Genomic DNA, 12,135 nt, shown 5'->3' with positions numbered 1-12,135 from the left:
GGATTTTGTATTTTAAAAATTTTTGATTAGCCAGTAATTCTAATCATATCCCTGCCAATAAATCTTTCTTATTCACTCACAAAAGATGGTATTCTGTATAGCCAATGACTATAGATTGTGCAAACACTGTTGTGAATAGCAGCTTATTATTCCTAATCTTCAACTCAAATGCTTTGATCATTTCAAACTTAGTCTCTCATTGCCAACCTCTTCAGCCATCTTTTGCCCAACTTGTTTTTAAGTTAGTTGCCAGTAAACATCCAATTCTCTTACATAACCTCAGGAAAGATATAGTGTACTGGCCTCAGAGGGACTGCAGCGCAGGTTCACTGCAAAATTTCTGGGGTTGCGAGGGCTGGATTGGAAGGTCCTCCCTGAGCACCGAAGGCTGAAGTGTTTCAAAGATTTTGATAAGGTAGAGGGAACAAAACTATTTTGCTTGGTCAAGGCTTCAACATTGTGGGCACGTTAAAAACAGCCTCTTCACAAGTTAAACTGGGCCGGTGTCACTCTATACAAAACCTAGTGAAAGGATGTTAATCTCTCCAGGCTGTGACTACAGGGGGCAATTCCAGCTTCCAAGAGACAAATCAACAGATTTTGCTGTGGAAGGAATATCAATAGATTATAATAGGTTGAAGCAGGACATGCCTAAATTTGAATCGTGTAATGAGGTGAAGGGTTGGATTTGAGGAGGTACTTTTACTATCACAAGGCATCCCAGAGAGTGAGGTATTTAGCAATGCTGAGGAGGTCACAGGACACTACAGTAGTTTTTACACAGGGAAAGAAACAGCGATGAAGTAGAATATGGTCTCAAACCAGGGAAGTCTCCTTCCCTGTTATCTTGTCCAGGTATTATCAAGTCTTTCCAAAAAGGAAAGATTGTAGTAGATACAAGAGATGCAAGGTGATTTGGTCTGAATGGGTCTCCCTGTTCTTGTCAGATCATTATCATGGCTGAATATAAGGCTCAGTGCTGGCCTGAACTGGCCAATCCCACCATACTTACATGAGTTTGCTTTACCTTTACCAGTACCTACTGCATTCTTTCCTCCATGGGAATGCTATGGCAAGATGACAAGGAAGGAGATTAGCAGGGCCTCTTCCTATTCCCAGTGCTGGTTCTTTCCTAAATGGAAAAGAGAGGAAGGCTACCTTCAGTGTGTTGACTGTGAATCACCCAGTGACAAAATTTCTTGGGACACCCTGTGATCTGAAAGGAAACCTATGCCTTCAAACTTGTAACTTTATCCTGTATTATTTCCAATGTGCCATACTGGTGCTAATCTTTTCCATTCCAGGCTTTTAGCAGCAAGTTTCAGCTACCTTGTGTCATTTTGTTGCTCTGCTTAATTAAGGGACACTACAGCTGTAGCCCCATCCATTCAATCATTCATCCAAAGCTGGATTGCATACCCTTTCTGGGTAATGAATTGCAGGGACTGGGAAAAAAGCCATTCCCTGCATGGTTCTGTGCTTGTGGGCTCTGCCAGTGTCACAGATGTCTCTGATGGACAGGATAAATCACATTGATAGGGGGCTACACTAAGATCAAATATGCAAACATTGATGTGAAGCTGACCATAAGCAGGCTGAGAAGAAACACCCTGATCGGACGGCACTCCAAATAATGACTCCCATTGAGTGCCAGAGTGCCTACCTCAGGTTCAGATTCAGGTTAGTTTATTATCATATACACCAGGGTATAACTAAATTCTTTGCAGGAATGAAGCTCACGAAATGAAACAGTATACAACACATTGTGAAAAAGGATCTAGTGCTTTCCCGGCGTATATGACGAATAAACTCTTCTCAGGCTTCCAGCCAGGTACAGGTATCGATTATAAACAACATTTCAATGACTAACTCTGCCATCTTTATCAGGGATGATGCCTAGGCATGTCTAGTCCTGTAGTTTTGTTGTCCATCCCTCCTGATTGGTTAGTCCTGGTGAAGGAAGCCATTGGAAAAAAAAACTAAAGAAAAAGAATTTTAACAAAGATGAAGGTCTCGCTCTAAGTAAGATCTAGAATTTGATTGTAAAAGGTAGGACTGTGGAAATCTGATTGGTTGAGACCCAACCAATCAAGAAGGATGGACAACGGGGGTATATACGTGAAAGATGTGATTTGGTAAGAAGTTTGACAGCAGTGCGGAAGAATCTCACCCAGCCCGCATTTCAGGAAATCTGATCACTTGGCTGATCTCCTGCCTGAATACAGGCAGAAACCAAAGAGCAAGGTTCCAGAAGTAAGGAACACAAAAGAGTGGTCATGGAAAGCGGAGAAGCAGCTATAGGATTGCTTTGAGTCAGTGGTCTGGGCCATGTCAAAGGACTCATCAGAGGGTCTAAACAGTTGTCACAGACATTATAAAACAGTCAAAGGCGAGAGTGTCCCCACAAAATCATTCCGTCTCCCCCAGCCAGAAGACGTGGATGAAGCATGCAATCCGCAATCTGCTGAGGGCCAGAGGGCCAGATCAGTGGCATTCAAGTCTAGCAGTAAAGCAAAATACAAGAGGTCTAGGTACAATCTCCAGAAAGCCATCTCACATGGGCCAAACTTGAATCACTGAAGGATGTTTGACAGCTCTGTCAGGGCTTGAATGCTATCACCTGCTACAAAATTAAACTAAGCGACATAGGTAATACCAACGTTTCGCTCCCAGACACCGTCTATGCTCACTTTAACTGTCAAAACATGGAGGCATCTTCACCAACTCCTTCAGTCCCCAATGACCCTATGATTTTGGTTTCTGAGGTGGACATGAGAGCATCCTACAGGAGGGTGAACCCATGGAAAGCATCCAGCCCAGACAGGGATCTGGCCGAGTGCTAAAGGCCTGCACTGATCAACTGGCTGGGGTGTTCACCAGTATCTTTAACTTCTCATTTTGGAACTCTGAGGTACCTACCTGATTCAAGCAGGCTACCAATACCAGTGCCTCAATGACTATTATCCAGTAGCACTTCCATCCACTGTGAAGAAGTGCTTTCAGAGACTGGCAATGAAACATGTCAACTTGAGCCTGAGAAGAGACCTCAAACCACTGCAATTTGCCTACCATCACAACAGGTCCACAGCAAATGCCATTTCAATGGTTCTTCTCTCATTTCTGGAACATCTAGACAATGAAGGTACATACACATCAGTATGTTCTTCATTGACTTCAGCTCTGCATTCAATACTATCATCAACTCAAAACTAATCAATAAGTTTCAAGACCTTGGCTTCAATACCTCCTTGAGCAACTGGATCCTCAAATTCCTCATTTGCAGGTCGAAGTCAATACAGATTGGCAACAACAACTCCTCCACAATCTCCATCAGCACAGGTGCACCACAAGGCCGTGTGCTTAGCCTCCTGCTCTACTCATATTATCCTTATGACTTTGAGGCTAAGCACAGCTCCCGTGCCATATTCAAGTTTGCTGAATCAAGGTGGTGATGAATCAGCATGTAGGAGGAAGATTGAAACCTGGCTGAGTGGTGCCACAACAACAACCTCTCACTCAATGTCAGTAAGACCAAGGAACTGATTATTAACTTCAGGAAGAGGAAACCAGAAGTCCATGAGCCAGTTCTCATCCAGGGAATAAGATGTGGAGAGGGACAGGATCATTAAATTCCTCAGTGTTATCATTTCAGAAGATCTGACCTGGGCCCAGCATGTAAGTGAAGAAAGCACAGCAGTGCATCTGTTTTTTAGAAATTTGTGAAGATTTTGCATGTCATCTAAAACTTTGGCAAACTTCTATAGATGTGTGGTGGAGTGTATGTTGGCTGGTTGCGTTGTGGTCTAGTATGGAAACACCAATACCCTTGAAGAGAAAAATCTACAAAAGGTAGTGAACACAGGCCAGTTCATCACAGAAAAAGCTCTCCCCACCATTGACTACATCCACATGGAGCGCTGTAGCAGGAAAGCGGCATCATTCATCAAGGACCCCCACCATTCTGGCCATGCTCTCTTCTTGCTGCTATGATCAGGTAAAGGTACAGAATCTCCAGGAACAAAACAACCAGGTTCAGGAACAGGTATTACTCCTCAACCATCAGTGGGGGTAACTTCACTGACCTTCATTCATCCCAGCACTGATCTGTTCCTGCAACCTATGGACATATTTTTAAGGACTCTTCATCTCATGTTCTTGATATTTATCACTTATTTATTTACTATTATTATCTTTTTCTTTATATACTTTTGCACATTGGTTGTCTGTCCATCTTGTTATGTGCAGTCTTTCATTAATTCATTGTGTTTCTTTGTATTTACTGTGAATGCCTCCAAGAAAATAAATCTCACGATTGTATATAGTGCCATATATGTACTTTGATAACAAAATTACTTTGAATTTAGTTTTCTTTTTACTATGACAATATAATTATGGCATGATCTCTCTGACTGGCAAGCTAAAGCTTTTCAGTGTATCTTACTAGAGGAGACAATAATAAACAGATACTAATTTGCTTTGGAAACCTATTGAGGGCAGAATGGTGCCACACCTCTTCACTGGCCTAGGTTTGCTCCTCATCTTGGGTGCTGTCTGTTAGGAGTTTTCACATTCTCCATGTGACCTCCAGGTATTCCTGTTTCCTCCCACATCTCAAAGACATCCTGGTATGTTAATCAATCATTATAAATCATCTTTAGTGCCAGTAGACAGCAGGGGGATTAAAGAAAAGTTGGAACACATGCAAGCGAAGATAGTGTACAGGGAAGTAAGTGAAGTGGTGGTGTGAATAGCTCTGATGGAAAAGTTCTAAGAGCCAGTGTAGACCTGATCGGCTAACTGGCCTGTACTAAGCAATATATATCTTTGATTAGCATTTTAGTCTGTACTGTTGGGCTTGAAATTCTGCCCTGTGTTCGTTTAGGAAGAGAGACAACCAACACCGGAATATAGCAAAACGTGGCTTTATTGCAGAATTCGTAACTGGCACAGCGAATCCACGGAGTCGCTGGAGAAGGCGTTCTGTTTTCCCCTTACAATCTGCTCTTATTTATACCCCTTTTCCCCCAGCACACCCCCCGCTACATATTAGGTAATATCGGGCACTTGTGTCCATCTTATTGGCCCGCAGCCATATGCTCACGAGTTACCTGTTTCTTTTGTTTACTGAATCGCGTGACACTAATAGTATCGGTGTAGCGGGGTCCCCAGTTTCGCTCCCCCCTCCCTCGCATTCCGGCCTCCTAACATTATGTGTTACGTGAGCCACTCCTGACCTGTAATGGCAGTCTCGAATTAACCCCAACACTAAATAACCCTGACACGAATTAACCCCAACACTCCCTCCCTTGGCCTCCCAGAGGCCACATCCCCACATCCCTTACAATCTTTTCCGCGGCTGCCGGGATCAGGCAGAGAGGTGAGCGTCCCCCGGCACTCTTTGGCGTGTCCTCCCTATTTGCTTATCCTGATTTGTCCGACCTAGGGTCACAAAATATGGGTAGGGGTTCCCTAAACATCCGCAATTTTTACAAGAAGCATGCAACATTTCAGAAAGCTTATTCAAGAACAAATTCACAATCCCCCCCTTGCCATGGTCCATTTCAGTCCGTGTCCTCCCATAGTGCGTCCGCTTTCCGGGAGGGCCGTGTCCTCCCCTTCCACTGGGAACAAGGGTGCCTGGTACGCCGGTGGAGTTCCATCCTTTCCGGTCAAGGCTCGATCTATAGTCCCGCAACAACAACCACACGTGATAAAGATAGCAATTGAAATAGACAGTCCCAGTGCCAACTGTCCAAGTAGGACCCCCCATTCCCCAAACGTACGTTTCAACCAATTCAGCACTGGGTTATTGACTCCTGATTGTTGCTTTAGCTCATTGGCCAGGGATCGCAATTTAGTCAAGCCCTTGGTTAGTGATCCGTCCGGGCCTGTATTGTTCGCTATGGTCATACAGCACATGTCACCAAACAGGGCGCACACTCCGCCCTTCTCTGCTAAGATCATATCTATGGCAATTCTGTTCTGCAGGGTCATTAGGGACGTCTGTGATAGCTGCTCGTGGACAGCTTCCGCGATGTCCCTGGTTAGATTAGCCAGCCTCTGAACGTTATAGTGGATCAGGTTGATCCGGTTGACATTTTTATTGGTCGTGATTGGGAATATGGCTGAAAAAAGTGGAAAGCTCTCAAAGCCTGCAGCTACCTCGTCTGCCAGTTTATATTCGTCCGGGATGTTTCTAGCCTAACCGATAGCATCGATCCATATCCCATCGGGGTTCCTTTCCCCCCTTTCAGTGAGCGCCCTCTTGTTCCTATACCACCTCCCGATTTCATCAGGGATTGGGTTGAGGGTGTAGTCCCCTGGATTCTTTGCCGCAATGAAAAGAGGTACATTTAGAGTGATCAGGGTGCAGGTCCCCTCCCAGTTTACAGGTAGCCAATTATATAGGACCCGTTTCCCACAGTACCACCAGAGGTCCGCTCTGCTGACAGTCAGCATGGTGGCGTTTTCGGTGCCAGTAAGACTGATCCAGGTAGAACACGCACTGTCAGGTAGGTTGCCCACTCTGTAGGGCTGATCCGACGGGGACAGGTTAGTAACGCAAGTGATGTTCCTGATCGGGTCCACCCTAAACGCTGGTGGGGTCACATTGGCCGGGGTCATGGGGAAATAGGTTTCCCAGGACTTACACCCGGCAGAGGGGTTGGTTAGTGACATGAGTTCGAGGGCGCAACGGAAGGTGTCATTTCCTTCCTCGAAGGGGCTGGGACTCATGAGGAGTGTGGGTTTCCCCGTAGCACATACCCAGCAGTCCCCTATCGCTGCCTGGGTGGTGTATTGGACCACTCGGTCAACCCAGGCGTTTGCTTCCACGTACCCTGTCTCAATTGCAATATACTCCCGGGGAGATATCTTATTCGTGTCCGAACTCTTTACCAGAACAGGGCTGGCTGTGGGACCCAATCCTGGGTCTGTGTGGGTTCCCAGATTGATCCGGATAATTCCCCATGGGTCTCGGCCTGTCACGTCCGCCCTTATGATCAGATAGAGCACGCCCCCCGCCCCATGCTCCCTGACCTCTGACCCGCGACGAGTGGAGCAGGTCTGTGACGACCATCCCTTCATACTAAAAGGGTTGTGTATTTCTTCCTTGAGTGTCAGGATTAACGGGTTCACTCCCTGCTTTCTTCCCCAAACAGAGCCCCTGTAAAGGCTCACCTTCCTCTTAAACTCATAGTAGGGTTTGGAGGACCCTCGATTGTTTGGCCTCTTATCCAGCCAGGACTGGTCTGGGCCTGTCCACCACCATACATTTATCCATGCGCTACACTCCTTTACCCATGGGTTCGGGTATCCCAAGGTGAATGGACACATGTAGACATTATACCCAGTCCAGGCTTTCTTGTCGCCCCAACAGTTGATCACATCGCACAGGTCGAACTGGAATGTCCTACCTGTATGAGGGTCCGCATTAAGGATGATATTCGCTCCGCACGCATCTCCTCCCCTTCCCGCTTCGGCCATCGGCGCCTTACCTAGGAGCATTACTCCTACCCATATCAGGGTTTTCCATGGCGTCATCTTCCTCGGCTTCCTCCTCCTCTATGTCGGAATCGGGATCAATCGGTCTTCCTTTCTTTGTCCTGGAGCAGTGCGAGAAATGGTGCCAGTTATTGTCCCCCTCCCTTCTTACCTTTTAATGCCCTGTTGGAGACCTCGGTGACAGGGTATGGACCATGCCACCGTTTTCCGTTCCAGGTGAGCTTCCCTGGGCCTCGGAGGAACACTTCCACTCCTACCTTGATGGTGTCCGACCCCTGCGGCTGCTCACTGTTAGTTTATTGAACTCGCACAGTTATCAATTTTACCATATTTCTAAAAACTCTCATATACTCTGTTACTCAACACACAAATGTCTGAGTTTCGGTAACTCGAAATTGAAGTGCTCCATGGCTCCCTAGTACACAGAGAGGATCAAATGTGGGACGGTCGCCTTTCAAAACCTGACCTTCGCGTGGGAGATTTCTCCTCTTAACAACCAGTCTAAGGTAGGCGCCGTCAGTATCCCTGTGTACTACGGTGTACCGCGACACTTTTCTCCTCACTCCTGAGACTTTTATGCCCATCGTGGGCGGCGGGTACCCTCACTCAGAAGACTTTTCCACGGGCGGAGGATCTTCCTAAAAACAGATAAGAGTTAGTACTTACCAGTCACGATTCTGCACCGGGAATGATCTCTCCCAGGGTAATTTGGGGTTGGTGAGGATCCGTCAGCAGACAAGATCTAACTCAGTGATTTAACTATCTAGTGGAAGTCTTTGATATAACAGGCACTTCCTGACCTTAGTCGAGCTTGCGGCCGCAAGTTGTCTGCTGTCGGACCCGCCAGCCTGTGTTGTCTCTCCCTCCCCACGTCGAGGTCACCAAATGTTGGGCTTGAAATTCTGCCCTGTGTTCGTTTAGGAAGAGAGACAACCAACACCGGAATATAGCAAAACGTGGCTTTATTGCAGAATTCGTAACTGGCACAGCGAATCCACGGAGTCGCTGGAGAAGGCGTTCTGTTTTCCCCTTACAATCTGCTCTTATTTATACCCCTTTTCCCCCAGCACACCCCCCGCTACATATTAGGTAATATCGGGCACTTGTGTCCATCTTATTGGCCCGCAGCCATATGCTCACGAGTTACCTGTTTCTTTTGTTTACTGAATCGCGTGACACTAATAGTATCGGTGTAGCGGGGTCCCCAGTTTCGCTCCCCCCTCCCTCGCATTCCGGCCTCCTAACATTATGTGTTACGTGAGCCACTCCTGACCTGTAATGGCAGTCTCGAATTAACCCCAACACTAAATAACCCTGACACGAATTAACCCCAACAGTACACTCCAACCGAAAGAAACCCATTGGGTCAATAAAATTCCCTTTGGTCATCTCTCATACTTTAGCACATCACCCTAAATCTGACTTCTGATTTCTGAGTCTTACACCAACAGGAAGAATTTCTCCTTATCACCTCAATCATCAATCAGGGCTTGAAGAACTTTATCAAACTTCCCTACTATGGGGAGATCAGTTCTCCAGATTCTCAAGGTGGCTGAAGGCCCGTTCAATCTCAGCTCCACCTTTTCTAACGAATTCATGTCCTTCCCAAAGTGTGGTGTCCCGACAAGAACACAATATTCCAGCTGAGACCCAAAAGGATTTTATCAAGGTTTAGCTGAGCCTACGGATAATTGTACTCAACTACCTTGAACATTCAGTTTTGCACCACTGATGCATACTATCATTATTAGACACTGCCAATTCCTTCATGCGTACAGCTCCCCCAACATTGAAAACATTGACAAGAAGTGATGTCTCAGGAAGGCATTAAGGGATTGCAGGATTCAAGCCATTCCTTCTCGTTGCTGCCATCTGGTAGGAGGTAAAGGAGCTTGAAGACCCATACCTCCAAGTTCAACAATAGCTTCATCCTCACTGCCATCAAGTTCTTGAACCGACCTGAAAAACATTAATTCTACCTCAGACTACATTTCCTCCAACTTGCACTAATGTCATTATATTTTTCTTTTTATTTAGTTTTCTGCATAAGGTATGTATAATGAGTGTTAATCTAAGTTGACGTTTGTTATGTTTGTAGTATGCTGCTGTTAAGGCCATTTCCATGGAATTTATGCCTTGAACATCTACAAAGTGATGACTGTCACATACTGGGGGCTCCCCACCATTGCCAAAACCTCATAACAACCAGACAGAACACGAACACTAATCTTGTGATAATGTTCTTTAAAGTCATCTAAATCTCCCTCTGATACTGCTCTCCTTTTAAAAATTGTACCATTTTGTTCACATAGCCTGATCTTTCGCATGAAGGATTAGACAAGAGTTTCTCAAGTGAATATAAAAGTCTCCATTAACTATTTTAAAAGAGCAGGGAAATTGTTCCTAGTGTTGTGGCCAGCATTTATGCCTCAATCATTGCCTGGTAATTTCATCGTTACTGTTTGTGGGACCTTGGTAAGCGCAATTGGGTGCCTTGTTTCCTGCATTACAGCTATGACTATACTTCAAGGAGTATGTAATTGCCAGCAAAATGTATCTGATATCTAAAGCATTAAAATAAAATTTCAAATGGAGTGGCAAGCGAATGAATGGAATGCAACAAAATTAATAGTATTATTTAGCACTGTTCAAGATTCAAGATTTAAGATTGTTTAATGTCATTTCCTGCACAGAAGTGTAAGGAGAATGAAATAATTGCTACTCCGTATATCTGCAGCATTAAAAAAACCGAAAGATACAGAAGGTGTTCATCAGCCTTACTGCTTGAGGAAGTAACTGTTTTTGCGCCTGGTGGTCCTGCTGTGGATGCTATGTCACCTCCTCCCTGATGCAAGTGGGAGTGGAAAGTAGGAAAATAATCGAGTACAAATCAAAAGAAGTATCAGGAAGACATCTAGTAAGAGAGCTGGGTTTTTAAAGCAAAGGATGTTTGGGCTGAATGGCCTGCTTTTGTGCTGAGCTGTACAAATAAAGAGCCTCATTAAATGGCTTTGGTCACAGTACATTTACCATTCCAACAAATGTTCCTTTGCACTAAATCAGGAGAAATAACTAAACACACTAAAGCTTGTCCTATACATAAAGTTGGGATCGCAGTGTGTACAGTAGGGGCATACCTATCTGTTCATATCGCATACCCAAATCCCAAAATAGGTATTAAAGTCACAGTAGGTTTCTCAGTTCAGCCGCCTGAAAGTTTAGGAGCCTGGAAACTGGATCATCTAAGGGCATTCAGTTAAGAGAATATGTAATTACAGTTCATACAAAGTACACTGCAGATGCTGTGGTCAAATCAAGACGTACAAAAAAGCTGGATGAACTCAGCAGGTCGGGCAGCATCCGTTGAAAGAAGCAGTCAACGTTTCCAGTGCTTCTTTCAACGGATGCTGCCCGACCTGCTGAGTTCATCCAGCTTTTCTGTATGTCGTAATTACAGTTCATGATGACAGCACTGCAGCACACACTATACTGCTTAAGAAATAACACTGCACGGTCTCACACACCTCCCATATATACTGGTGACATCGGTCCCTGTGTAACAGCAACTTGATGCTTTCTTTGTCGACTTGGTTTGATTGTACACACCTTGAACTGTGTGCAGCACATGCAGGAAACCAGGAGATGCCACCATGATGTTCTACCTTCTACAAATTGATCTTACAGAGGAGTAAAGGTTAGCTTTATTAGCACATGTACATTGAAACATACTGTGAAATGCATTGTTTGCAACAATGGTCAACACAGCCCAAAGATGTGCTGGGGACAACCCACACCATACTTCTGTTGCCAGCATAGCAGGCCCACAACTTACTAACCCCAACCCATACACCTTTGTAATGTGGTAGGAAACTGGAGCACCTGGAGCGACCTCACGAGATCATGGGAAGAATATAGCAACTCCTTACAGACAATGCAGGAACTGAACCCAGACTGCTGATGCTGCAATAGCATTACACTAACTGCTACGCTACCAAATTGCCTGGAGACAATAGACAATAGACAGTAGGTGCAGGAGTAGGCCATTCAGCCCTTCTAGCCAGCACCGCCATTCACTGTGATCATAGCTGATCATTCACAATCAGTACCCCGTTCCTGCCCTCTCCCCATATCCCATGACTCCGCTATCTATAAGAGCTCTATCTAACTCTCTCTTGAATGCATCCAGAGACTTGGCCTCCACTGTCTTCTGGGGCAGAGCATTCCACATATACACCACTCTCTGGGTGAAAAAGTTTTTCCGCATCTCTGATCTAAATGGCCTACCCCTTATTCCTGAACTGTGGCCTCTAGTTCTGGACTCCCCCATCAGCGGGAACATGCTTCCTGCCTTCAGCATGTCCAATCCCTTAATAATCTTATATGTTTCAATCAGATCCCCTCTCATCCTTCTAAATTCCAGTGTATACAAGGCCAGTCATTCCAATAATCTTTCAACATATGACAGTCCCGCCATTCCGGGAATTAACCTTGTGAACCTACGCTGCACTCCCTCAATAGCAAGAATGTCCTTCCTCAAATTTGGAGACCAAAACTGCACACAATACTCCAAGTGTGGTCTCACCAGGGCCCTGTACAACTGCAGAAGGACCTCTTTACTCCTATACTCAATTC

General features: G+C 45.3%; 1 protein-coding gene across 2 annotated transcripts; it reads right to left on the bottom strand.

The window, feature by feature from the left end:
• Positions 1 to 5,598: 5,598 nt before the first annotated feature.
• Positions 5,599 to 8,527, bottom strand: LOC140725178 (uncharacterized). Of its 2 annotated transcripts, none has more exons than XM_073040279.1 (2): positions 8,170 to 8,527; positions 5,599 to 7,604 (listed from the first exon to the last, which is right to left on the bottom strand). In XM_073040279.1, exon 2 carries the CDS (start codon positions 7,540 to 7,542, stop codon positions 6,202 to 6,204), a length of 1,341 nt encoding a protein of 446 aa, XP_072896380.1. In that variant the 5' UTR covers positions 7,543 to 7,604; positions 8,170 to 8,527; the 3' UTR covers positions 5,599 to 6,201. The 2 variants fall into 2 exon arrangements, with proteins under 2 accessions (XP_072896380.1, XP_072896381.1); XM_073040280.1 differs by lacking the exon at positions 8,170 to 8,527 and adding an exon at positions 7,655 to 8,138.
• Positions 8,528 to 12,135: the final 3,608 nt, after the last annotated feature.

The sequence above is a fragment of the Hemitrygon akajei genome, chromosome 3, assembly GCF_048418815.1.
Source record: "Hemitrygon akajei chromosome 3, sHemAka1.3, whole genome shotgun sequence".
In the NCBI taxonomy this organism is placed as follows: domain Eukaryota; kingdom Metazoa; phylum Chordata; class Chondrichthyes; order Myliobatiformes; family Dasyatidae; genus Hemitrygon; species Hemitrygon akajei.
This window is presented reverse-complemented; position numbering and strand designations above follow the sequence as displayed.